Source organism: Microcaecilia unicolor, chromosome 6 (assembly GCF_901765095.1).
Source record: "Microcaecilia unicolor chromosome 6, aMicUni1.1, whole genome shotgun sequence".
NCBI classification, from domain to species: domain Eukaryota; kingdom Metazoa; phylum Chordata; class Amphibia; order Gymnophiona; family Siphonopidae; genus Microcaecilia; species Microcaecilia unicolor.
Genome location: NC_044036.1, coordinates 174,477,715 through 174,505,372, shown reverse-complemented (window position 1 = coordinate 174,505,372; position 27,658 = coordinate 174,477,715). Strand labels below are relative to the sequence as shown.

General features: G+C 42.5%; 1 protein-coding gene across 2 annotated transcripts in view; it reads right to left on the bottom strand.

Annotated features, from left to right (window-relative positions):
• RFT1 (RFT1 homolog) overlaps nucleotides 1–27,658 on the bottom strand; it is a 48,010-nt gene that overhangs the window by 7,049 nt on the left and 13,303 nt on the right. For both annotated transcript variants that reach the window (XM_030207245.1, XM_030207246.1), the window contains 8 exons: nucleotides 21,347–21,536; nucleotides 18,423–18,524; nucleotides 17,972–18,106; nucleotides 17,795–17,873; nucleotides 14,355–14,405; nucleotides 9,432–9,562; nucleotides 6,148–6,292; nucleotides 3,770–3,875 (listed from right to left, as the gene is read on the bottom strand). In XM_030207245.1, the coding sequence (XP_030063105.1) occupies nucleotides 3,770–3,875; nucleotides 6,148–6,292; nucleotides 9,432–9,562; nucleotides 14,355–14,405; nucleotides 17,795–17,873; nucleotides 17,972–18,106; nucleotides 18,423–18,524; nucleotides 21,347–21,536 (939 nt within the window). The remainder of the gene's footprint in view (nucleotides 1–3,769; nucleotides 3,876–6,147; nucleotides 6,293–9,431; nucleotides 9,563–14,354; nucleotides 14,406–17,794; nucleotides 17,874–17,971; nucleotides 18,107–18,422; nucleotides 18,525–21,346; nucleotides 21,537–27,658) is intronic.

Below are 27,658 nucleotides of genomic sequence, written 5' to 3'. Positions count from 1 at the left end.
GCTTCTCATTCATAGGCACACAGCTATGGAATGCACTACTCAAAATCTTAAGATCAGAGTGGAGGAGTGGCCTAGTGGTTAGGGTGGTGGACTTTGGTCCTGAGGAACTGAGTTCGATTCCCACTTCAGGCACAGGCAGCTCCTTGTGACTCTGGGCAAGTCACTTAACCCTCCATTGCCCCATGTAAGCCGAATTGAGCCTGCCATGAGTGGGAAAGCACAGGGTACAAATGTAACAAAAAAAACAAAAAATTCAGAACCATCTAAATTTCAGGAAATTACTGAAGACCACCCTGTTCAAGAAGGCTTACCTTCCAGAGTCTACCTAACTTACTTCTTCTTTGTTACAGCAAAATTACCTCTGTTGTCTTATACGTTGCATACTCGATTACTATCTTATTATTACATTGTTTAATTGTATTTTACTGAACTGTAGCCTGCACTACAATTAGTGGGAAAATGTGTGGTATAAATGTGTTAAATAAATAAATAATGTGCTGATAACAGCATTTAACAAGCAATAATGAGCACTAACTGGCACTGATTAGAATTTAGGTACACAACTTGCTAAGCATATTCTGTAACGATGTGTGCCAAATTTCTAACGTGTGGCGGGGAAAGGGGCGTGGTTAGGGATGGGGAAAGGAGTGTTCATGGGCATTCCAAAATGTAGGCGCCAGTTACAGACTATGGCCCAGTGCGCCTAAACGTTTTCATTGGCGTAAATGGACGCGTAAGGCATCAGCGCTGAAATACCAACTAAGCATATTCTAAATATAGCCAACACCTCTTCTTACCTCTCCCAGCACGGCACTCCAGTGGCCTCTCCCCCCTGCACTCTACTTCTCCCTGCCCCTCACTGCTGCAGTGAAAACAGTGCTACTTCTCACCCATCCCCAAGCGTCTCTCTACATTAGCCTTACACACTGGACAGTTTGTCAACGGTGTTGCGATGTGTGTTGTGAAGCACTTAGTTGTTGCACCAGACACTATATACAGCGGTTTAGTTATCAGTGTTTGTTTTGATCCTGAAGCAGGTGGCTGTGTCCGCCGAAACACGGCCCCTTGTCGGGTTTTTTTGTGGTGCTTCAATAAAGAATTTTCAATTCTTCACTCCCCATTGGGTAATCATTGTGTCATCCTCTTCTCCTTCTTTGGCTTCCCATAGAGGTTTGCTGCTTTTTCCATTTTGGACACAGTTTACTAAGAATACATCCCAATGGCTTGATTTTGTGCATTTTGCACTTGAATGGTTTTTTTTTTCGGGGGGGGGGGGGGGGGGTCCAAAAATGGTCCAAAAACATAGAAACACTGAGCACAAAAACATCTCACAAATGGACATTTTCAAAACAAAAAGATAAATGTTTTTGGGGTACGTTTACTAAGGCACGTTAGCGTTTTTAACGCGCCTATAAAGTTAAGGCACATTAAAATTCTAACACGCCAATACATTCCTATAGGCGCATTAGCATTTTAACATGCATTAAAAACGCTAATGCGCCTACAGCATGCCTTTGCAAACACAGGCATTTGTTTCAAAAATCACTATTTTCAGTACTTGAATTTGAGATGTTTTGAGCAAAATATCCAAAGTCAGATTTAAACGTCATATCGAAAATGCTCCTCCACATGTCTTTTACAGTTGTTGATGGGAGTAAACACATCGCACATACCTTACTTAAATTTCTGTACTCTAAAATAAAATGTTGTCAGAATTCAAACCAGGGGGCCCATAATCAACTAGAACTAAATGAGCGCAAAAAATAAAATTTACCCAAACAATTGTTATTCTTGAGGTTCTTGTTCAAAATCTACCACAATTTAATGGTCAGTTTTAATGCAGCACCTTAATATAACAGACAGTTCAAGAAGCGGCTGTTGATTATTCCTCATTATGTACATACAGCATTGTTTTATTATCTTAAGGGGACAAGTGAGTTTTAAAACAAGTGGTCTTTAAACATCACCTGTCTTTAAAAAAAAAAAAAAAAAGACCTATCTTTCTTTCACTCTTAAATTGCAATTGTTCAGTAACAAATCAATTATTTAAAAAAAATTACACAATTGTGCATATCAGAGCTGAATCTCATAGTGTCCGCTCATCCTATAATATTCATAAAAAAGAAAATCACAAAATCCAGAAAGATAATACAGAACACTCATCTCATCTGAGAGCTCCAAACTCACTCTCTGGCTTCACTGAGCACTGACAGGCAGATGATCAAAAGCAAATGCCGGCGCTAGAGGCTGCTAGCGCCATACTAGCGCCGGCATTTGCTACCACCCCATGATCAGAGCCCTCAAGTGCGTGCGTGAAACAATGCACTCGAGGGCTCTTAGCGCAAGTAGCATGCAAATGCACACTAAACATGGCTCTTAGCACAAGTAGCTTGCAAATGAATGCTAATCAGCGCTTAACGCATTCATTCCCAATGATCAGCGTCCAGCTGTTTCTCATAGAAATATCCAATTTTGGACATCCTTGACTGCCCATTGCAGAAACGTAAAAAATTTGGATGTCCTCAACTGCCCCATCACAGAAACGGCCAAATTTTGGACATCCTCAACTGCCCCATCACTATACCTCCGACACCCCCTTGAAATTTGCCTGTCCCTGCAACAGGGCAGTTGAGGACGTCCATCTTCCGATTTAAAAATGGGCATCCTTCTCTTTTCATTGGTCTCCAGCCCAGACCTGTCAAACAAGTGCGGGAGGATTGTGCTGAGCGCATGCTCAAGGCACAATCCTCCCGCACTTCTACCCCATGAGCAGAGATAATTGCGCTGTTAAATTTGCATGCATTATCTCTGATCATAGTGCCCCACGCTGTTCCAGCGCTATTTTAGAGCACTGTTTGGAACAGCGCGGGGCTTTTGATCATCTTAGAATGAATCAGAAAGCTGCTATGTTTGCATGGCAGGTAGTCTCTCACTCAACTCATGTGCTTCAAGTGCTTCCAAGCAGAAACCAAGGCAGTATGGCTCAAAGCATGGTTTAGGACATAAGGGTGTAACGAAAGAAAGGTAAGAAACAAGTTATAGGCAATCTGTTCTCACTAGACTAAATATACCTGTGATTAGCTTTTACGAGTCACAGTCCCCTCGTCGGCTCTACAGGACTGGTACCCACCTGGGAATAAGCTTTGGATCAGACTCTAGAGCAGTGCTTCTCAACCCAGTCCTTGGAAGAAACCCAACCAGTCAGGTTTTCAGAATATCCACAATGACAATATGAGAGACTGTAGTGCATGCAAATCTCTCTTATGTATAGTTATCGTGGATATCCTGAAAATAGACTGGTTGGGTGTGCCCCACAGACTGGTTGAGAGCCAAAGCTCTAGACTGTCATCAGATCTCACTCATCAATTTTAATGGGCTCATATGTTTTATTTCACTAGCTTGGATTTGACTAAATAAGCATCCTTGGACTCCCACAGCAAAATACTATTTCTTAAAATATTGTATTTTATATATACACTTGTTGCCTGCTAGGAAAACAGTATGAAAACAGAATTACATTATGCAGCGAGTTATTCACAGACAATCCAGCTTCTGACTGGCCCCTCAATTGAAGTGCCTACATAAACAATCCAAAGTGTTTGCATAAATACACATTTATTTCAGACCCACTGATGACAGATATGGCTCACAGTCATATTAAAACCTAATATTCATCTCCACAAATGCCCCATATAGAGGCGTCTTTCTATTTCACACATATCACAATCTAAAGAGCCCATGATTGTTTTTCACCATACCCATCACTCACCTGTCCACTTGCTCTTTGCTCATTGATGCAAATGTAAAACATTCAGTCACTCCATTCACAGCAAGCAGGAGGACATACAAACTGTAACAGCGTAAAAGACTGGGACCTAAAGACAACGAAAAGAAGCATGTTTACTTAGGGGCCCTTTTACTAAGCCACGTAAACATCTACAGGCGCCCAACGCATGCCGAAATGGAGTTACCGCCTACCACGTTGCTCTTGTGGTAATTTCATTTTTGACACGTGCCCAATACGCGCGTCTGAAAAAATCATTTTTATTTTCGGACACATGTATTGGGCAAGCGCCAAGTAGCATTTGACGAGCGTAGATTATTACCGCTAGGTCCATGGCTGGTGGTAAGGTCTCAGACCCAAAATGGACGCGCCGCAATTTTCATTTTGCCGCATGTCCATTTTTGGGAAAAAAAATTTTTTTAAGGCATTTTTTACAGGTGCACTGAAAAATGATTCTGCGCGCACCCAAAACACGCATCTACACTACCGCTGGCCATTTTTCAGTGTGACTTTGTAAAAGGGCCCCTTAGTGTTAAATTTATTTAGCTCTTATTACAACAAGGCACAATATTTACGAGTGAGAATTTGTAACAGTAATACTGTGTGCTTCAGGTTTAAAGACAAATAAAAACTCAGCTTCTTCTGTTTTTGAAAAACAGGAGTTAACTGACTTTCTCTGTAGCCTGCTTGCCTTCCTACCCTAAGCAAATTGTCATAATATTATCCTAATGTGCACAATAAAACCTGATTAGCGCAAATGCTTTTGTAACCACTCACTTCATCCAATATACTACAGATGACTAGTGGTCTTGTGTAAGTTTTATGTAAATGTTTCTAGCCAAAAAAAAAAAAAGCCATTGTAGTAGACATAGATCTCCTTGAAACACCATCCATGAAAGTTGTCCCGGTGCCACACAGTATTCTATAACACCATTATTAGGAAAGGGAAAGGGAACGAAAAATGAGAATATAATGCCTTTGTACTGCACTTCAAACACTGTGTGCAACTCTGGTCACCACATCTCAAAAAAGATATAGTGGAATTAGAAAAGGTACTGAGAAGGGCAACAAAAATGATAAAGAGGATAGGATGACTTCCTTATGAGGAAAGGCTAAAGCAGCTAGGGCTCTTCAGCTTGGAGAAAAAAAATGGCTGAGGGGAGATATGATAGAGTTCTATAAAATACTGAGTGGAGTGGAACAGGTAGACGTGAATCGCTTGTTTACTCTTTCCAAAAATACTAGGACTAGGGGACACGCAACTAGTACATAAGTACATAAGTAATGCCATGCTGGGAAAAGACCAAGGGTCCATCGAGCCCAGCATCCTGTCCACGACAGCGGCCAATCCAGGCCAAGGGCACCTGGCAAGCTTCCCAAACGTACAAACATTCCATACATGTTATTCCTGGAATTTTGGATTTAAAACAAACCAGAGAAACTATTTCTTCACTCAATGTGTAATTAAACTCTGGAATTCGTTGTCAAAGAATGGGGTAAAAGCAGTTAGCTTAGCAGAGTTTTAAAAAAGGTTTTGTTAACGTGCTAAAAGAAAAGTTCATAAGCCATTATTAAGATGGACTTGTGAAAATCCACTGCTTATTTCTAGGATAAGCAGCATAAAATCTGTTTTACTGTTCTGGAATCTTGCCATGTACTTGTGACCTGGATTCGCTACTACTGGAAACAGGATACTGGGATTGATGGACCTTCGATCTGACACGGTATGGCAACGCTAATGCTCTTATCTCAGGGTCCAGATTCCATTACAGAATGCTAATATAACCGGGTATCAATACAACTTACATTTATGTGCCCACAATCACACTAACTTTGACGATCTACTGTAGTCACATAAATGTGGCAGGATACGTAATATAGTATTCTTAAGTTATGCATGTATTTAGGAGGCCCAGCCATGTCCCACCCATGCTCTGCCCATGTGTTTACCCTCCCTTGCATTTATGTGCTATGCCACTTACATGTGCACTGTTAAAGCAAAGTGCTTAGGTGCCCCGCTGGCCCTTATACAATAAATTCTTACTGTTCTGTATATTTACACATGAAAGGGATGCATAAATGTGGGCGGGTGTCCAGTTAGAAAATTGCTCTTCACATGCTTCCAAGACCATTTGCACTGAAACTTTAGTTTTTGACATCTTTTAATAGACAAACAGAAAGGAATGATTTTATAGTGCAAGAGCTCTGGAGACCGCTAGAACTGTGCATGGACAATAAAACGTTTACCTGCTGAAAGCTCAAGAAGCAAAGGTGCATTTTACTAAATAACACACAAAATGAAACAAAACTAGGAAATTCAGATCTATTTGCCATTTTCTGAGACAAGGAAGTTCTCAACATACCTGAGCCAGAACTGAGCATGGAGCCCCCGTAAATATCCAAGGCCAGCTGAGAGTAGGCGTAACCAAAAACGGTAATGGTCATTCCAATCAGAAGCACCAGCTTCAACAGGGACTCTAAAACAGTTGCTGCTATGACAACATCTTCCTGCAACGTATATGCAAAGAAATTAGTGTGAGTGTAAGTTTAATCCCGGAGGCTCTTCTCATCTCCCTCCATCATCCTCTTGTCTGCTTCTCACTGCCTTCCTGTCTCCACTTTTCCTCATATCACTTTCTTCTCTGACCCTTCATCTCTTCTCTCAATCTTCCCCCCTCAACCTTAACCTCTCCTCTCTCCATTTCCTTCTCCATCTCTCTATCCTGTTTCTTCATCTCCCCTACCTCCACTCTGAGGTAGTATAGAGCAGCGGTGGCATCCATAATGTCCTTGAGCTGCCATGAGCAGCACCATGCCAGGCAGTGCACATTTAAAATAAGTGTATTTATCCTTACACCTTTGCCATCTGCCCAATCTGAGGGTGGTAACTTAGAGGTCCTTTTCCTAAGGTGCGCTGAAAAATGGCCTGCGGTAGTGTGGATGCGTGTTTCGGGTGCGAACAGAATCATTTTTCAGTGCACCTGTAAAAAAAGGACTTTTTTTTATTTTTGCCAAAAATGGACGTGCGGCAAAATGAAAATTGTTGCACGTCCATTTTGGGTAACATAGTAACATAGTAAATGACGGCAAAAAAAGACCTGCATGGTCCATCCAGTCTGCCCAACAAGACAAACTCATATGTGCTACTTTTTGTGTATACCCTACTTTGATTTGTACCTGTCCTCTTCAGGGCACAGACCGTATAAGTCTGCCCAGCATTATCCCCGCCTCCCAACCACCAGCCCCGCCTCCCACCACTGGCTCTGGCACAGACCGTATAAGTCTGCCCAGCACTATCCTCGCCTCCCACCACCGGCTGGCTCCGCCACCCAATCTCAGCTAAGCTCCTTAGGATCTATTCCTTCTGAACAGTTCTTATCACCAGCCATTGACCTAGCAGTAAAGACTCATGCAGTAACCAGGTGGTAATGACCTACGTGCGTCAAATGCCACTTGGAGCTTGCCCAATATGAGTCCGAAAATAAAAATTATTTTTCAGATGCGTGTATCAGACGCACACCAAAAATGAAATTACCGCAAGAGCCACGGGGTAGCCGGGCTCAACTCCATTTTGGTGCGCATTGGGTGTGCGTAGACACTTATGCGGCTTGGTACAAGGGCCCCTCAGTGACTCACTGCGGCAGCAAACTGTAGGTCTAATTCACTAATCCTTTTTTTCTCCATTCTATGCTTGAGAAAAAGAATAGTGAATCGGGTTCCAGTCTCAAAAGTGCCACAGGCAGTGTTTGTCTTTAACTCTAGGCGTCATGTTTGACGCCACCTTTTTAGGTGTATTTTTCCACCAGAGTATCCAAAGTTGTTCCTAACAAAGATGTATTTTGTTCAGTTACATCAAACAATTGCCTGATTTTGCTAACTTTCAATCAAAAGAATTGGACTAAATCCTTAGCTTCAGGTTGAAATGATGCAGAGATTGAAAGTGTGGTATTAGTTTTAGTTAATTCTGTAAATATTTTTAAAGTTTCTTTCTGCAGGTTATCAGATTTTCTATTCTATGCTCATAATAATTTTTTTTCTTTTAGCAATAGTCACCGCCAATTTATACTGTCTGATTTCATATCTCCAATTCTTATATTCCTGATCTCTATTCTTGCTCCAGCGCCTCTCTAATCTTCCACAATTTCTTTTAAACAACCTCAATGTATCAATATACCATGGATTAATACATTTCTTTAACTTCTTCATACAAAGGAGCAATAGCATCTGTTCACTTGTTCATTGAAATCTCTTCCTTCACGTCAGTTGGCAAGAAGTGTCTGTGTGAAGAGGCTGTTTTGCTATTGCTTGTGACATGGAAGCATGAAGTGAGTGCTCGGTGTGATTTAAGCAACGTGCCATAATAGAATTTCTGACTGTTGAAGGAATCACTCCAACTGAAACTCACTGTCATATGCAAGTTGCTTACAGTGACAGTGATGACTGTTCATGCAAGTACTGTGCATCGCTGAGCCAAAAAATGTAAAGATCGTGGATCAGAAAGGGATGATTTGTGTGATAAAAAATGAAGTGGAAGACGTGACAGCAACAAACAAGCCTCACATGAGAAAGTTTGGTGAACTTGTAAAGGAGAAACACAGGATCACTCAAAGGGAAATTGCTGATACACTTGGAATATGACAGTGAATTTCAACTGGAGGGATTCCTTCAACAGTCAGAATTTCTATCAAGGTACGTTGCTTAAAATCGCATACATGAGTGCTCACTGCATGCTTCCATTTCACAATGAGAATCCACGTACGTGGAGAACTCAAGAAATCCCAAGGAGAAACTCAAACGAAGAGGAAAGTGGGAATATGAACCAGGATTCCCAAAGCAGGACCACAGAAGTGATGAAGTAAAAGAAAATTTATTGAAAAACAAAATGACTTGACACAACGTTGTGTTTCGTCCAGAAAGCCTATATCAGGAGTCTGTATACTTGATTTGAAAACATGAAAGTCCAGGAGTAGCGACGATTGATTGTGATGGTCTTTAGAAAGACCGTTGTAGTGAAGTAGGACTTGATCATGAACATACTTCACTACAACAGTCTTTCTAAAGACCATCACAATCAATCGTTGCTACTCCTGGACTTTCATGTTTTCAAATCAAGTATACAGACTCCTGATACAGGCCTTCTGGCCGAAACACAACATTCTGTCAAGTCATTTTGTTTTTCAATAAATTTTGTTTTACTTCATCACTTCTGTGGTCCTGCTTTGGGAATCCTGGTTCACATTCCCACTTTCCATTTCACAACGGACACTTCTCACTAACCGAGGTGAAGGAAGAGATTTCAAAGAACAAGGGAACATGTGCAGTGCCTTAGCACTGACAACATCCATTGATGTATTACAGAGGTGGAGGCATTACTTTACATTTAACCCTCATAGAAATCTGACAAAAAGCCTTACAATATGACTGCCACTATATAGTTTAATGAACAGATAAGTTTGTGTTGACAGCATTTGGCAACATTCTTTTTGCGCAATTATATACAGATTATGTCAATTACTCTCCTTTTCTAAATAAAAGGTTAAGGAACATAAAAATATCCAAGCCACAAACTTCTCAATTTATTAGGTTTAAAACATCATGAAGAGAGCACCACATCTTACAAGAATCCCAGCCCTATGCCCAGACCAACCTGTTTTTGGTGCTTTATATCCTTTCCCCTCTCAAGCACCCTAGCAAAGAAAATGTAGAAACTCTCCTCTATCGGCAAGAATATAAACCTGGCAACCAATGAACCAAGATTATTCACTATATCATATACACCTGTAAGAATGGAAAGGAAAAGGAGTATTACAGTGCAGTTAGTAGCCTAAATTGCAAGAGCTGTACCAGAATTTACTACGGTGTATGATAAAATAACCAAAGAATCCCCTTGATTACTAGGCAAATGAACCAGTGATACTAACTTGCCAAGCAATCACATACCTGAAACCATTCTTCACAAGGTCCAGCAGTGAAACTACCTAATATCTACCTCCAGTTACTACCAAAGATCTGTGCGCTCAACCCAGTAATATGGCCCTCCTTAATTGTACAATGCAAAAATCAGTATGACAGAAAAGGAGTGGCCAAGTGACCAATGGCAGCCATAAAATCATTTTTAAAAGTAAGCACTTACAGTGTGGCATATGGTGCATTTCCCCTTGTCAACATTTGCAGACTAAGGCAGACTATGTTGAAACAGCCAGGGTTAAATGTCTCTCAGTAGGGCAGCAGGAGTGTGTGTGTGCATTGGTAGAGATAGTATGGGGTATGGGTGGTGAAAGATTGTGTATATGAGGTGTCTTTGTATCTGTGGTACGATGTGTGTATTTATCTACATGGAGCAAGTAGAGATGTTATCTCGGGTTGGGAGGGGGTCATATCGGAGAGTGAGGTGTTTGTGCCTAAGGGAGGATGTATATATTGGTGGTATGTAGGAGTAGTGTATGTGTAGGTGAAGGGGGGAGCAGGGAAGATGTGTTGAGGAAAATATACCTTGTTTCCCTTTCCTCCTGTACTGACTCACTCCCTCCCACCTTCTTGAACACTTTCCTTCTCTCTATCCTATGCCACCTTCCTTCTTGCACTCCCCACCCTTCCATTCTCCTCATCTATTCCCTGCCATCCTCATTTCACTCCTTCCTTCTCCCTTCTTGCACTCTCTTCTATTATGGGATTGCACTGCTGTGTGTGTCTCTCTCTACCACCCACCCATGTACTCTTTCTCTAAACCCACCCCTTCCTTAACCTCCACCCCTCCAGCTCTCTTCATAAGAACATAAAAATTGCCATACTAGGTTAGACCAAGGGTCCATCAAGCTTAGTATCTCCCCCCCCCTCCCACTTTTTTTTTAGCTCCAATTCAATTTAATGTACAATCAGTAGTCAATCTAAAGCAAAAGCCTAAATCTAGCGACAGAATACATAAAGGAGAAAAATATAATAAAAGAATTACAAGAAATCAAATTATATTCATATTTACCTAGTTAAACTATGTGGCGATCTAACAATATCCCCTCTAAAATATGAATTGGCAACAGGAAATGTAATAAGGCATTTTGAGGGAGGAAATGTCAAGAAACAAAAAGTCCCACCGAGGGCCAAAGTTCTTGGGAAAAAAAACAAAAAGAAAAAAAAACTTGCTTACATCTTACTTGCGTGACCCTAGAAACATCATCAGGAAAAATGTTAATTTTCTCCCCACAAAACAACAACAAAAATCTATCTTAATACATTTGTTTTATCCCTCTCAGAACAGCAGGTGACCACATTAGCACATGACAAAATGTCATACCGATTAGCTTCCAAGAAATTGATAGATTCATTAAACTTAGATGACAGCACATTCACAGCTACATCACCCTGACCTTAGTCAAAACGTTTATTCAACCGAATCAGCATGAAGACAACAGTAACATCTCCTTAAAAGAGATTATGAGGCACATGTTCAAAGCACTTAGACTTAACAGTGCTTTTGTAAAGAGCCCCTTAAAATCACATAAAACAAAACATCACCAAAACAAAATAAGTACCCACCTAGTTAATGTGCGAGCTATATATGGAAATAAAAATAAAATATTTCCTCAGCAGTATCTCTGCAGAAACAAGCAGGAAAATTCAAAAGTCTCAGACTGGAAGTTCTAAGCTGATTCTCCAATAATTCCAGTTGCCAATGCAAAAATCGAGTCATCCTTAATTCCAGATGTTTCTTATGGCTCTCAAACTAACTCATTCAAGTATCTACTTCATCTATTTTAGGGACCACCTGCTGTTAAAACTCACACAAAGTTAATGTACTGGCCCCTGCAATACTGCTTCAGCACATTTAGTAACCTTCCAAACACCCTGTATGGAAGCTTCTGGACGTTCTCCCCTTTCAGTTCTCATTTCTATAGCAGTACATGCTACTGGTTTCAAAGATGACACGGCTTGAAGCTCTTATGATGAAGAGGAGGTGGCTAAACTAAAGGTGGACAAAGCGATGGGGCCGGATGGCATACATCTGAGAATACTGAAGGAACTTAGGGAAGTTCTAGCAGCTATGCTGGCTGACCTTTTCAATGCTTCTCTAGAGTTAGGTGCAGTCCCAGAGGACTGGAGAAGTCCCTCTCCACAAAAATGAAAGGAAGAAGTTGGGAACTACAGGCTGGAAAGTCTGACTTTTGTAGTAAATTAATAGAAACACTTTTAAAACAGAGAATAGTAAAGTTTTTGGAATCTAATGGATTGCAGGACCCAAGGCAACATGGTTTCACTAGAGGCAGGTCTTGTCAGACAAATCTGATTATTTCTTTGACTGGGCAGACAGTTGGATCGAGGGAGAGCTATAGACATGGTATATTTAGATTTTAGCAAAGCCTTTGATATGGTTCTGCATAGACAACTAATAAACAAACCGAGTGCCCTCAGTATGGGTCCTTAAGAAACTGACTGGGTTAGGAAGTGATTGAGTGGAAGGCGACAGAGGGTAGTGGTAAATGGAGCTCATTCTAAGGAAAGGGATGTTACCAGTGATGTGCCACAAGGTTTGGTTCCTTTTAACATTTTTGTAAGCGATATTGCTGAAGGGCAGTCTGGTAAGGTTTGCCTCTTTGCAGATGATACCAAAATCTGCAATAGGGTAGACACTCCTGATGGTATGGATAACATGAGGAAGGACTTAGTGAAGCTAGAGGAATGGTCTAGAATTTGGCAGCTTAGATTTAAAAATGCAGGGTCATGCATTTGGGCTACAAAAACCCAAAGGAGCGGTACAGTTTAGGGGATGAACAGCTTTTGTGCACGAAAGGGGTGTGATTATATGTGATGAGCTTAAAGTGGCCAAACAGGTAGAAAAGGTGATGGCAAAAGCTAAAAGAATGCTTCAGTGCACAGGGAGAGGAATGGCCAGTAGGAAAAAGGATGTGATGATGCCCCTGTATAAGACTCTGGCAAGACCTCATTTAGAATATTGTCTACAATTATGGAGACCTCACCTTCAAAATGTTATAAACAGAATGGAGTCAGTCCAGAGGGCAGCTGCAAAAATGGTCAGTGGTCTTCATCATAAAAGTGTATGGGGACAGAATTAAAAATCTTAATATGTATATTTTGGAGAAAGGCGGGAGAGGGGAGATATGACAGAGTCATTTAAATACTTACACAGCATAAATGCACAGGAGGTGAGTCTTTTTCAATTCAAAGGAAGATCCAGAGCGAGGGGGCATAGAATAAAAGTGAAAGGGGATAGACTCAGAAGCAGCCTGAGGAAATACGTATTCACAGAAAGGGTGGTGAATTCGTGGAACGGCCTCCTGTGGAAGCGGTGGAGACGAAAACATACCTGAATTTCAGATAGCTTGGGACAAGTTTGCATTTTTGATCACTGCCGCCTAATGTGGCCAAGACAGATTTTACAATATTTGAGCTGCAGTATCTCTGAGCATTAATGAGCTTTTATACCATACTGCTTCTGTTTGGTCTCGTTTTCTCCAGCTCCATTACCATTGGAGAAATGTTGCTAATGCTTAAGCTTAACACCCCTAACAACTAGATTTCGCAACTTGTTTAATAATCTCCGAGGCCCTTTAACAGAAATCTACTGGTCAATGGTGATCTTAAAGAACAATTTAGTCACCGTTTTTCATTAGTCAGTGATCACCAGACCTCATACAGGTTTCTACCATTTTGTTCATTATAAAAAAATGTACTAATAAAGCAAGCAGCAGAGAAGGACCAAAACCTTACAAGGAAGATCAAGGGCACCAGACACAGTGAGGAAATGGAGCAACTTTGTGCAACCAATGCTCTTTATTGCTACGAGCAGACACAGTAGAATGCTGATGACCTGACACAGCCGTGTTTCGGCAGAAAGATTGCCTGCGTCAGAGGTCTGATAACGTGGACAGTCAGCACTACAGCAGTTTGTGGTAGTGCATGGCTCCAAGCTAGAGTGTGTTGTTCCACTGTTATTTTGCCATTGTAAGTTACCTAATCGATGCTTTTTTCATATCTGAACATTCACCAGCTGTTCACATTATCAGACCCCTGATGCAGACGATCTTTCTGCCGAAACACAGCCGTGTCGGGTCATCAGCAATATACTGTGTGTGCTGGTAGCAATAAAGAACACTGGTCCCACAAATTGTCTCACTGTGTCTGGTGCATAAGATGTAGTAATGACACAGCCACTTGTTACTCGGCCAGTAGGCTGGTGTTCAAATTCAATTTAACTATCACTTCCTTAACAGCATAAGTGAATACCAGCAAGCCCAGTGCAATAAGAAGGGGGTGGGGGTGGGAGATATATTTGCTGTATTGTTACCCATTTATGTTGATTTATACAAATTATGATGCTGTGTACTGAAGTGTCACAATACGTACTGCATTTTCTTTCCAGAGTTTGGATTTGTAGTTGAAAATAATAATAAAAAAAAAATGACCTTGTAGACCTAGAACCTGCATAGTCAATTTAAAATTGTTCCTCAAAATGGTATGGTCTCAACATGCTAAAAAAAAAAAAAAAAAATCTACAAAAACAAAGAGGAATTAATAACTGGTAAACTCTCTCTAAATAGGTGTGCTACATGCTTACCTTGGTCTCCAAAGCTTAACACGTTCAAAAACGTCATGACATATCGTTCACCTACAGATATAAAGCAAACAAATGTGAATGTTGTGAAGAGTGCGCACTATTAGTGAATGACATTTTGTTACAAATGACAGCCATCCCCTAGTCACAAGTACCAGGCAGGATTCCAAATAATAGATCCTATACTTTTTGATCATACCCAAGGATAAATCCAGCTCAAACCTTTGTTAAACCCAGGTATGTTAACTCCTTTCTCTCTCTGACATAATTTATCCAATTGATGAGTTATAGTAGTAAAATTATGGAATCCCATTTGCGCTTGATTTTCAGCATTTTTCTACAAACCTAACTGAACAAAATAAATACTACAGACTGAGGATCTCTTATTCCACCACCCTCTGTACTGGAGGCTGGTCTGGTATCCTGGTGCCTGAGAAAAATACGGGCTTCTTTCCCATTCATCCCTACATTTTGATGGTTGTAAACATCTTAGACATCAGTTTGGCCACTAAACAATGTTAATGATTCTTGTAAATCTCTGGTACCGGACAGTTTGCTGATAAACTGGCAACAGACATCAGGGGCAGCCCAGTATCGAATGATGTGCACTGCCATGAAAAGGGGATCTGGGTTAATTCCTGGCACAGGACTTTCAGTGCCCTGAGCTCCAAGTGATTTATTGACCAGCGAGACTCCTATTCCATCCAAGAGCCCTGTGCCAGATGGAACTTGTAATGAGCTCCACCAACCCGACTTGCTGGTGTCCGTTGTCACCATCTCCCATTGTGTTATCGGAAAGGAACTCCCAACAGTCAAATTCCTGGGCAACAACCACTGGCAAAATGGCACCTGTTCCCATGCTTTCCTGTATAAAACCACACACCGGCCCTGCGCAAAATCCGAAGATGTGCTGTCACCGCCACCCATTTCCTCCACATCCCAGGAGATTCCCGGCTTGCATGCACTGCAATGCCCCGATGCTGGCCAGCGATTCCCACACCAGGAACACTGCATAACTGTTGTTTTACTGGAAAAGGAGAGCTCCACAGGTGGGAGAGGTGATGGGAGGGAAGAGGTAAATTCGAAGGGCACCAGAGAAAGGGATTTGAAGACCTCCAGATATGACTCTGCAGACTCAAGCCACCTGCAAAGCTCAACTGGGAACCAGTTGACTCACTGGACCAGGAGCAAATCATTCAAAACCAGAGGCTGAAAAGTGTGTCCATCCACCTGCTGGAGACAGAAAATACTGAGGAGCTGGACTGGATGCCAAGAGAGATACATCTCAGCTCAGTTTTCAGTTCTCTATCTCCACCTGCTGGTTGATGGACACAACTATCCCACAAGTTCTGGAATAGTGGGAAACTACATAATGAAAACATATTACAAATAAGTACTTATTTTGTATCTGGGGCAATGGAAGGTTAAGAGTCTTTGCCCAGAGTCACAAAAAGCTGCATTGGGAAACAAACTCAATTCCCTTTATTCCTAAGCCACTGCACTATTAGGCAACTTCCTTCACTCCGCTCTAACATTTTTATGCTCATTATTAGTAAAGAAATCTCATTGCATAAAATGCAAGCACAGTTGCACTTTTTAGTAAATCTACTTCTAAACACTTAACTCAATCCAACTTCTTTCCTGCATCAGAAGTAGACAGCTCAGGGGACTGGGAAGGGCTAGAAAGAATTCTGAATCCTCCAGCTGCAGCCATCCTCCTTATCTACGACAAGCCCAGCACCTTAGTCTATGTCTACAAGGGTATGTAGTTTTGATTTTGTCAACGGAAGGACTGGATTAAAAGTTTTCTTTAACTGCTGACAGCTAGTTAGCAGCTTTGCTAGTACAGGATAAAACTGCCAAAAAACACTTCTAGGGCAATTATGTGATACAAAATGGAGGCCAAGAAACTGAAGCACTCATAGTGCTACAATGCACAAATAGAGCCTTTTCTGCCATTTCTTAGAACAAACATGATGCAGGTAATTATATAACAGGGCACCTGGTTTATGAGAGAAAGTAAACACCTATGTGTCTTGATAAAATATTAACTTAAGCAGCAGAAATCCTGCCTATTGTGCAGACTTATACCCAATCTCAACCAGATGTAAAAAAAACGTCCACATCTGGATTATTCAAACAGGCACATAGACTGGCATTTTTTTTTTATAATCTACATGTGTACCTGCCAACTTTTACCCCTCAGGGCACCCAAACTCAGAGCCTGTACGCACCTTCCGGCAAAGTACATGCCATTCTATCTTTTTCAGTGGTCAGTATAAGGGCCCATTTACACAATTAAGTCAGCATTTTACCCTTGAAAATATCCACTAGGGTATTTTTACAAATGTGATATTAGATCAGTTTTCATGTAACCACCCCTTGTGTTATCACCCATTAACAAACAAGACTACACCAAGGGGGTATTTTTACCAAGAAAATACCAATATTCAGGTGCCAAAAACATGCATAAATGACCAGAATATCAGTATATATGCTTTTATGCTTGCACTCATGTAACTAAATTCCAATATTCTATCCATGTGGTGATGAAATGGCACCTAAATACAATGGTGCATGGTTTGAAGGTGGGGGGCACACTGAAGCAAGGTGAACAGTTACACATAAATTATAGAATAGTACAAATTATGTGCATTTTATAGCAATTTAAGCATGAGTGCTTACACCAGCTACATGGCTTGTGTAAGCGGTCACGCCTAAATTATACATTTTATTTATTTATTGCACTTGTATTCCACATTTTCCCACCGATTCGCAGGCTCAATGCGGCTAACAGAGTATGGTAATGAAATAATCATTTCATCTCATGATAACAGGTATAGTTCTTAGTGTTTGAAGATTAGGTAAAGGGAGGGTCTGAAACGGTTGTAAATGTGTGTATGCATTTAACACACACGTACATCTCCTGTGCCTAAGTACATACCATCTTGTCTGTGTGTGCACATATAACACTGTGCAATTTTATAAAAGTCCTTTTTCCACACAATTATCCCCAACTAGGGTAATCCTCATCATTATGAAGGTATGCTACAAACTGTACTTGGTAGAAGCCTTCTCTCATTCCATGTATACGTACATGAAGATGGCACCTATCTGATCTTAAAAGCTCATTAAGTATTTTTTATTATTTTTATGTTGGCATAATGAAAGGAGTCACAATCTACACAGAACCCCATCTCTGAGACAAACACAGCTACTAGAATGATAAAACGTTTGGTACACAAGATTTCCATATCCTATTGAGGTCTGATTCTCATAAAATATACCTGACTTGTGGTTCAGTTTGGTACATGAGGTTTCCATATCTTATTGGGACCTGATTCTCATAAAATACACCTGACTTGTGGTTCAGTTCTGTTAAAGAGTGTGGATCTATGCAAAAGTCTGAACTTGGACAAGTTGAATCTATTGACCCTACTCACCCTCTGTCAAGATCTGCTTCAGGAATGACTGCTTAAAGAAACTCCAGGTAAGTTTGGCCTGTTTCCAGTTAAGAAAAGCCTGGAATGACATTCAAGTACTCCTGTCATTAGGGCTGCAGTCCAGGGGTTGTTACCATATAAAAAAGGAGGAAGTATCCACTCTCTTTAACTCCTTACCTGATCTTCCACAAAATGAGGCAGCAAATCTGTCACTCTGTAAATGGGAAACGATTTTCTCAATGCTTCAGGTGAACCAAGAAAGTTCAGAAAATATATAACATAGCAGATCACCAGAAGACTTGTGTATAGAAGCTGCAAACAAAAAAAATGCAATTTTTTTCACATTTTTGGTTGCTACAATATCCACAGGCAAACTATTCTAGGTTTCTACCGCTCTCAGTACAGAAGCATTTTCTTACATCTTCCTCCCTGCAACCGTTATTTTTTCTCTCTCAATACTGTCTGTTCTGAAGCTTGTTTGGTCACAATCAAACCTCGCTTTCTATTACACCAAAACTCGGTGATTACAAGCACACCATCGTCTCGTTAACCAGACTTTGAACATTTGCACATGTGACTCTGCGGGACAATGCTCTGCCTCCCCCTCTCTGTTTCCTTTTGTGCTTACCTGAGACACAGAAAAGATGAGAAGTCCCCAGTGAGGATACAGAACAACCAAAATTACTGTCAAGCAGCATTTACTTATTATGGAAAGGCTTTCAGCAATCACCTGAGAAAACACAAAAATTGTGTTTACGGAAAGGAAAGGGATTTGATATACTGTCTTTCTGTGGTTACAATCAAAGTGGTTTACATATTATATACAGGTACTTATTTTGTACCTGGGGCAATGGAGGGTTAAGTACAATAAACCACAAAAAGTACAATAAACCACAAAAACTAGTAAGTTCTAACACATTATCATCTTTATATTTTTTATAAGGATTTCTTCCTCAATATTGGGCAATCCCAAATGAACATGCACACCAGAAAATTTTCTGATGCCAAATTAATCTATTTTAATAAGAGTAAATCTGGCAATTCTAACTATACAAGCAACATCAGCATGTAACTCTTACATCCAGGACTGTACCGAGTTACATTAGTTGCATCTTCTGCAACTCGCCCACTTAGTGCCCTTCCTCCTGCCTACTTCACCACCACCAAAGAGAGGAGATGATGGGCTGGGAGCAATTTTTGTCTCTCTCCTTATTTGCATCACTCGCACAGCCCTTGGTACAGCACTGCCTACACCACCAATTCAAAAAAGCACTGGGTAAAGAAGGCTTTTGGCAACATCCCTATCCTTTGGAACCCATTTTGACTGTTTTACTTAATTCATGGATACAGGATCTACTGGGAAATTACTGAATTTGAGATTAAAACCTGTGAAGGCCCATTTTACATATAATGTTGAGAATGAAATGTAGTGAATGAGTAAATGTGAAATCGACTGTTTACTCTTTTCAAATATACAAAAAAGAGGGGATGCCCCATGAAGGTACATAGTAGTTAGTACATTTACAACAAATAGAAGAAAATATTCTTTTCACTCAATGTATGGTTAAGCTCTGTAACTCATTGCCAGAGCATGTGGTAAAAAGTTAATGCAGTTGGGTTTAAAAAAAGGTTTGGACAAATTCCAGGAGTTTTAGTCCATACACCATTAGTAAGGGAGACCCAGGGCAACCACTGCTATTCCCTGAGTTTAAGTTGCATGGAATCTTACCACTTTTGGGACTCTGTCAGGTACTTGTGACCTGGATTGGCCACTGTTGGAAAGAGGATATTGGGCTACATGGACCCCAAGTCTGACCCAGTGCCTTTAGTAAAAAGATCTGTAAGGATGTGCATATGTGTATTTCCTCAATTCTGTCCCAAACACTCCCAACTCTTGTAATTCACACAGTCCAGAATCACACAACTTTTAAATCTTCACATTAGCTTTGTTACATTACTAACAGGAATCATCAGAGTTCTTTTTTTTTTTTTTTAATATATTTTTATTCACACAATAACAAGTTGTAGTTACAAAATGCAAGCAACACCGCTCAATGTACAATCCGAAATCACCAATCCATATCTATATTCTACAGCTATGTCTGGAGACCAATCAGAGTTCTAACAAGCTTATAGCTTTAACCTGGTGGGTTGAACTCAGAAATCGATTGGTGGTCACTAATGTGATTGGTGGTAGCTTAGGTATGCTGCCCTATCAGGAATGGGAGTTCTAATCAGCTGTGAGCTATTTAATAGGCTATTTTACATATGCAGGAGCAAACTATGAGATGGTAGACTCACAGTCCATGTAATGAATATAAAGAAATTAAGTTATTTATGGAGATGTAAGCAGTCAATTGATATTATGCCTTTTCCCTAGAGAACCTCTTCCCTGAAGAAGGATTATGACTCGGGTGAAAAATCGCTGCCAAAGTTAAGTAGTATCAATATGCATCTCAAAAGTTAAAGCTATAAGCTTTTTAGAATATGATTGTTAAGGATTATATAAAAAAAAAGTTCAAAAAAGAAAAATTATTCAAGAGCTACGGGTAGATCAATGACGATGTGTACAGCACCATGAGTACATGGGACGCTGTTCCCAAATGGTATATGCTGTTACTCTGATGATCCCCGTTAGTAAAGTAACAAAGCTAATGTGAAGATTTAAAAGTTGTGTGAATTACAAGAGTTGGGAGTGTTTGGAACATAATTGAGTGAATTTCAGAGTAAGTCCCCACACCAGTACTGCATGGTCCTCTGAAGTAGATATGTGTATTTCCTGGCATGCACAGTAGAATAAGCCACTTTACAAAGTTAAAAATAAGTGACATGAACCCGGCAGCTTCCACATGGAAATGTTAGTAGTTCCACATGGAAGCAGAGATTTCACACCATCCATGTATAAATGGCATAACTGCTACGGGTAAGCTGTCCTATTTTACCAACCTAGAAGTTAAGTGCTGCCAATTAAGTTGTGAGGCCACGATTTTCATTTGTTTCATATTGGAGGCATAATTAAGAATTACTCCCTAAAGGGGTCCTTTTACTAAAGCTTAGCACATGCTAAATGCTGTGCATCCTATCTTATACCTATGGGCCGCATGGCACTTAGCACACACTAAACTTTAGTAAAGGGCCACTTATGTAAAACACTGACCAAAACAAGCACTTAAAAAAAAAATGTGCACGACTAAGTTGGTGTAAAACTGACTAGGGAAATTATTTTTTCCCATAAATGTTTATTTCTATACATGTTTTCCACATTTTACAAAGGAATTTTGTCCTGCCCAAGGCATGCCTAAACCATACCTCTACAACATGTTGATATCTCTGTGTGGTGTGGTGTGGATCTGTACATGTAAATAGTTGCTTTCAGGAAGCATCATTTACATATGTATGCAATCTACATATCTAAACAGTGCTAGTTACATATGGACATACTTTTAAATAACTCCCTTAATGTTCCAAAGCACAAACTCATAAAATGTCCTTTATTCCTATCCGAATGCCTTTTTACTTGCACCTTAGTACATCCCGTTCTGATGTACTCACCTTTAGCCTTACAAACAAATGTGCCTGGGCCAGAACCCAGAATGGTTCAGCCACGAGTTCCACCACTGCAGAGAGGCCAAAGAGCATCACTCCAGTTCCGTAGTGTGGGACAAGAGCAGGATCTGGGACTTCAAGCATGTGCAACCAGACCCAACCTAATAATAATGACCATAGCACACCAAGCGGCACACTACAAGAGAATGTAAAAAAAAATAAATAAATAAAATAAGGAACTACCTTCATTAATATCTTCCTTCACAGATCTCTTCCAAAGTCATTAAACAATTTGATATGGAGCCAGCACAGTGGCTCAGTAGCCATGGTGGCCATTGCCATGTAGAAAATCCTCTTTTCAATTACCAGATCGGATCTTTGCACCCCAGATCGGTTGAAACTGAAGATGCTGCAGAGGCAGCATTCACGGCCCCGAAGGAGAAGGAGTTATGCTCATTGCTCAAAGGTGGTAGGATTTACAGTCCATGATACAAGTTTCCGGAAGGTGTCCTGATGCACGGCTTCTGGCCTCAAGAACATTGCTGCAAAGACCAGGCACGGAATAATAAAAGGATCTTCTAAAAAGATCTCTGAGGAAAGTTAATGGTGCCAGCACAAAAACCTGGCTCCAAATGAACTGGGAAAAAAAGGGGGCGGAAATACCAGCCCCCTCCCATCAAATTATACATTTCTAAAGCGCTACTAGATGTATGCAGCACTGTACACATTATATACAGGTATTTTCTCTGTTCCTAGGGGGCTCACAATCTAATCTTTTTGTACCTGGGACAATGGTGAGTTAAGTGACTTGTCCAAGGTCACAAGGAGCTGCAGTGGGAACTGTACCTAGGTTGTCAGGATCAAAGCCCACTGGACTAACCATTAGGCTACTCCTCCATCCCAATGGCCATAACGCACAAAGAAATACAATTCTTACTTGATCATTTTTTTTCTGGTTTTTATAATTTCACTTCACAAATTCAAAACTGTAACAATCAAAACCATTTGCTTGTAAAGCATGAGGGGCCCGATATTCAGCCAGCAGCATGTTTTGCTGACCGCTTTCACCGTTAAACCCAGAAATTAAATGCCAGGACATATCTGGGCACTGGCATTGAATTTCCGGGTTTCAAGGGCTGGCTAAGGGGGTCCTTTTACTAGACTGTGGTAATCATTAATGCATGCTTACCGCAGTTTAAAATGCCTTACCACAGGGCACACTCTAGTGTCCCACAGCAATTCCAACATCTGTGCACACTTCCCATGCACTATAATATAGCTCATTTTTTTTAGCACTGTGGATGGGTCGAGAGCATAGAGTAAGAGTGTTCTGCGCTAATCTGTTAGCGCAGCTAAATTGCTGCATGCTGATTAACATGTGAGCCTTTACCATCTACAAAATGGGTGTCAGTAAATGCTCACATGCTAATAGAAAAGTTAGCATGTGGCCATTAAAGATCCACACTGAAATCCATGTGTATTCTATAACAACACGCGTAACTTAATTGGCTAAACAAGCTAAACAGCATTGATAACAGCACTTAACAAGCAACAATAGTTAGAGTTGAAATGTTTTGGGATCTTGCCAGGTACTTGTGGCCTGGATTGGCCGCAGTTGGAGGCAGGGTGCTGGGCTCGGTGGACCTTTGGTCTGTCCCAGTGTGGCACTACTTCTGTACTTATCTATCTATATGTTCCATCTTGCTGTCTATTAAAATGTTTCATTGCGTATTGTGTTGGCATTATAATGTAGCATACTGTGCCATACTTTGCATTGTTGTTTGAATATTTTTACTGCTTTATCTATTGCTTATGTTTGACTTATTCTTGCTGTACACCGCCTTGAGTGAATTGCTTCAAAAAGGTGGTAAATAAATCCTAATAAATAAATAATAAAATAAATAAATCGAAAATATAGAAAACTTGGCCATTTTATCCATGTGGAAAAAATGGCCTTAGCACATGGGAATGGCCCACATAAACATGGCTAAGGCCACTTATACAACACTTAAGGGCCAATAAGTACGATATTCAGTTATGAGACAATGCATGAAGACAGGACCACATAAAAGTCAGTCCTATTTATGTAGTTAACCTAGCCAGTTAACTGTAACAGCCAAGAGCATTTAAAAGGATAGTAGCAGAGCCGGGCTCAAACTGTCTGTCTTAAAAGAAAAAGTTATTTTCTGTTCTTTGACTGGAGGAGAGGTAACAGTCCTACTGACCTGAATTAAGTGTTAATTAAGGTACTGTGAGGATGGTAAAATAGCTGAAAAAAGTTACTAGGGCACTTCAAAATGGTCCATTTGAAGTAGTCCCCTTTAGAATCAAAACTATATAGACTGACTGATGATCAGAAGTAGACATGGGCACTAGAGGCCATTAGCTCTGAATTAGCGCACATGTTTACCGGTGCACAATGAGCTCGCCGGACAACAAAGCGAATGCTACATACCTGTAGAAGGTATTCTCCGAGGACAGCAGGCTGATTGTTCTCACTGATGGGTGACGTCCACGGCAGCCCCTCCAATCGGAATCTTCACTAGCAAAGTCCTTTGCTAGCCCTCGCGCGCCTATGCGCACCGCGCATGCGCGGCCGTCTTCCCGCCCGAAACCGGCTTGAGCCAGCCAGTCTGATATGTAGCAAGAGAAAGACAAGGGAAGACAACTCCAAAGGGGAGGTGGGCGGGTTTGTGAGAACAATCAGCCTGCTGTCCTCGGAGAATACCTTCTACAGGTATGTAGCATTCGCTTTCTCTGAGGACAAGCAGGCTGCTTGTTCTCACTGATGGGGTATCCCTAGCCCCCAGGCTCACTCAAAACAACAAACATGGTCAATTGGGCCTCGCAACGGCGAGGACATAACAGAGATTGACCTAAAAAATTTACCAACTAACTGAGAGTGTAGCCTGGAACAGAACAAACAGGGCCCTCGGGGGGTGGAGTTGGATCCTAAAGCCCAAACAGGTTCTGAAGAACTGACTGCCCGAACCGACTGTCGCGTCGGGTATCCTGCTGCAGGCAGTAATGAGATGTGAATGTGTGGACAGATGACCACGTCGCAGCTTTGCAAATTTCTTCAATGGAGGCTGACTTGAAGTGGGCTACCGATGCAGCCATGGCTCTAACATTATGAGCCGTGACATGACCCTCAAGAGCCAGCCCCGCCTGGGTGTAAGTGAAGGAAATGCAATCTGCTAGCCAATTGGATATGGTGCGTTTCCCCACATCCACTCCCCTCCTATTGGGATCAAAAGAAACAAACAATTGGGCGGACTGTCTGTTGGGCTGTGTCCGCTCCAGATAGAAGGCCAATGCTCTCTTGCAGTCCAATGTGTGCAGCTGACGTTCAGCAGGGCAGGAATGAGGACGGGGAAAGAATGTTGGCAAGACAATAGACTGGTTCAGATGGAACTCCGACACAACCTTTGGCAGGAACTTAGGGTGAGTGCAGAGGACTACTCTGTTATGATGAAATTTGGTGTAAGGGGCCTGGGCTACCAGGGCCTGAAGCTCACTGACTCTACGAGCTGAAGTAACTGCCACCAGGAAAATGACCTTCCAGGTCAAGTACTTCAGATGGCAGGAATTCAGTGGCTCAAAAGGAGGTTTCATCAGCTGGGTGAGAACGACATTGAGATCCCATGACACTGTAGGAGGCTTGACAGGGGGCTTTGACAAAAGCAAACCTCTCATGAAGCGAACAACTAAAGGCTGTCCTGAGATCGGCTTACCTTCCACATGGTAATGGTATGCACTGATTGCACTAAGGTGAACTCTTACAGAGTTGGTCTTGAGACCAGACTCAGACAAGTGCAGAAGGTATTCAAGCAGGGTCTGTGTAGGACAAGAGCGAGGATCTAGGGCCTTGCTGTCACACCAGACGGCAAACCTCCTCCATAGAAAGAAGTAACTCCTCTTAGTGGAATCTTTTCTGGAAGCAAGCAAGACGCGGGAGACACCCTCTGACAGACCCAAAGAGGCAAAGTCTACGCTCTCAACATCCAGGCCGTGAGAGCCAGGGACCGGAGGCTGGGATGCAGAAGAGCCCCTTCGTCCTGCGTGATGAGAGTCGGAAAACACTCCAATCTCCACGGTTCTTCGGAGGACAACTCCAGAAGAAGAGGGAACCAGATCTGACGCGGCCAAAAAGGAGCAATCAGAATCATGGTGCCTCGGTCTTGCTTGAGTTTCAACAAAGTCTTCCCCACCAGAGGTATGGGAGGATAAGCATACAGCAGGCCCTCCCCCCAATCCAGGAGGAAGGCATCTGATGCCAGTCTGCCGTGGGCCTGAAGCCTGGAACAGAACTGAGGGACTTTGTGGTTGGCTCGAGTTGCGAAGAGATCCACCAAGGGGGTGCCCCACACTTGGAAGATCTGGCGCACCACTCGGGAGTTGAGCGACCACTCGTGAGGTTGCATAATCCTGCTCAACCTGTCGGCCAGACTGTTGTTTACGCCTGCCAGATATGTGGCTTGGAGCACCATGCCGTGACGGCGAGCCCAGAGCCACATGCTGACGGCTTCCTGACACAGGAGGTGAGATCCGGTGCCCCCCTGCTTGTTGACGTAGTACATGGCAACCTGGTTGTCTGTCTGAATTTGGATAATTTGATGGGACAGCCGATCTCTGAAAGCCTTCAGAGCGTTCCAGATCGCTCGCAACTCCAGAAGATTGATCTGTAGATCGCGTTCCTGGAGGGACCAGCTTCCTTGGGTGTGAAGCCCATCGACATGAGCTCCCCATCCCAGGAGAGACGCATCCGTGGTCAGCACTTTTTGTGGCTGAGGAATTTGGAAAGGACGTCCCAGAGTCAAATTAGACCAAATCGTCCACCAATACAGGGATTCGAGAAAACTCGTGGACAGGTGGATCACGTCTTCTAGATCCCCAGCAGCCTGAAACCACTGGGAAGCTAGGGTCCATTGAGCAGATCTCATGTGAAGGCGGGCCATGGGAGTCACATGAACTGTGGAGGCCATGTGGCCCAGCAATCTCAACATCTGCCGAGCTGTGAACTGCTGTGACGCTCGCACCCGCGAGACGAGGGACAACAAATTGTTGGCTCTCGCCTCTGGGAGATAGGCGCGAGCCGTCCGAGAATCCAGCAGAGCTCCTATGAATTCGAGTCTCTGCGCCGGGAGAAGATGGGACTTTGGGTAATTTATCACAAACCCCAGTAGCTCCAGGAGGCGAATAGTCATCTGCATGGACTGCAGGGCTCCTGCCTCGGACGTGTTCTTCACCAGCCAATCGTCGAGATATGGGAACACGTGCACCCCCAGCCTGCGAAGTGCTGCTGCTACTACAGCCAAGCACTTTGTGAACACCCTGGGCGCAGAGGCGAGCCCAAAGGGTAGCACACAGTACTGGAAGTGACGTGTGCCCAGCTGAAATCGCAGATACTGTCTGTGAGCTGGCAGTATCGGGATGTGTGTGTAGGCATCCTTCAAGTCCAGAGAGCATAGCCAATCGTTTTCCTGAATCATGGGAAGTAGGGTGCCCAGGGAAAGCATCCTGAACTTTTCTTTGACCAGATATTTGTTCAGGGCCCTTAGGTCTAGGATGGGACGCATCCCCCCTGTTTTCTTTTCCACAAGGAAGTACCTGGAATAGAATCCCAGCCCTTCTTGCCCGGATGGCACGGGCTCGACCGCATTGGCGCTGAGAAGGGCGGAGAGTTCCTCTGCAAGTACCTGCTTGTGCTGGAAGCTGTAAGACTGAGCTCCCGGTGGACAATTTGGAGGTTTGGAGGCCAAATTGAGGGTGTATCCTTGCCGGACTATTTGCAGAACCCACTGATCGGAGGTTATGAGAGGCCACCTTTGGTGAAAAGCTTTCAACCTCCCTCCGACTGGCAGGTCGCCCGGCACTGACACTTGGATGTCGGCTATGCTCTGCTGGAGCCAGTCAAAAGCTCGCCCCTTGCTTTTGCTGGGGAGCCGAGGGGCCTTGCTGAGTCGCACGCTGCTGACGAGAGCGAGCGCGCTGGGGCTTAGCCTGGGCCGCAGGCTGTCAAGAAGGAGGATTGTACCTAGGCTTGCCAGAAGAGTAGGGAACAGTCTTCCTTCCCCCGAAAAATCGTCTACCTGTAGAGGTAGAAGCTGAAGGCTGCCGGCGGGAGAACTTGTCGAATGCGGTGTCCCGCTGGTGGAGCTGCTCTACCACCTGTTCGACTTTCTCTCCAAAAATATTATCCGCACGGCAAGGCGAGTCCGCAATCCGCTGCTGGATTCTATTCTCCAGGTCGGAGGCACGCAGCCATGAGAGCCTGCGCATCACCACACCTTGAGCAGCGGCCCTGGACGCAACATC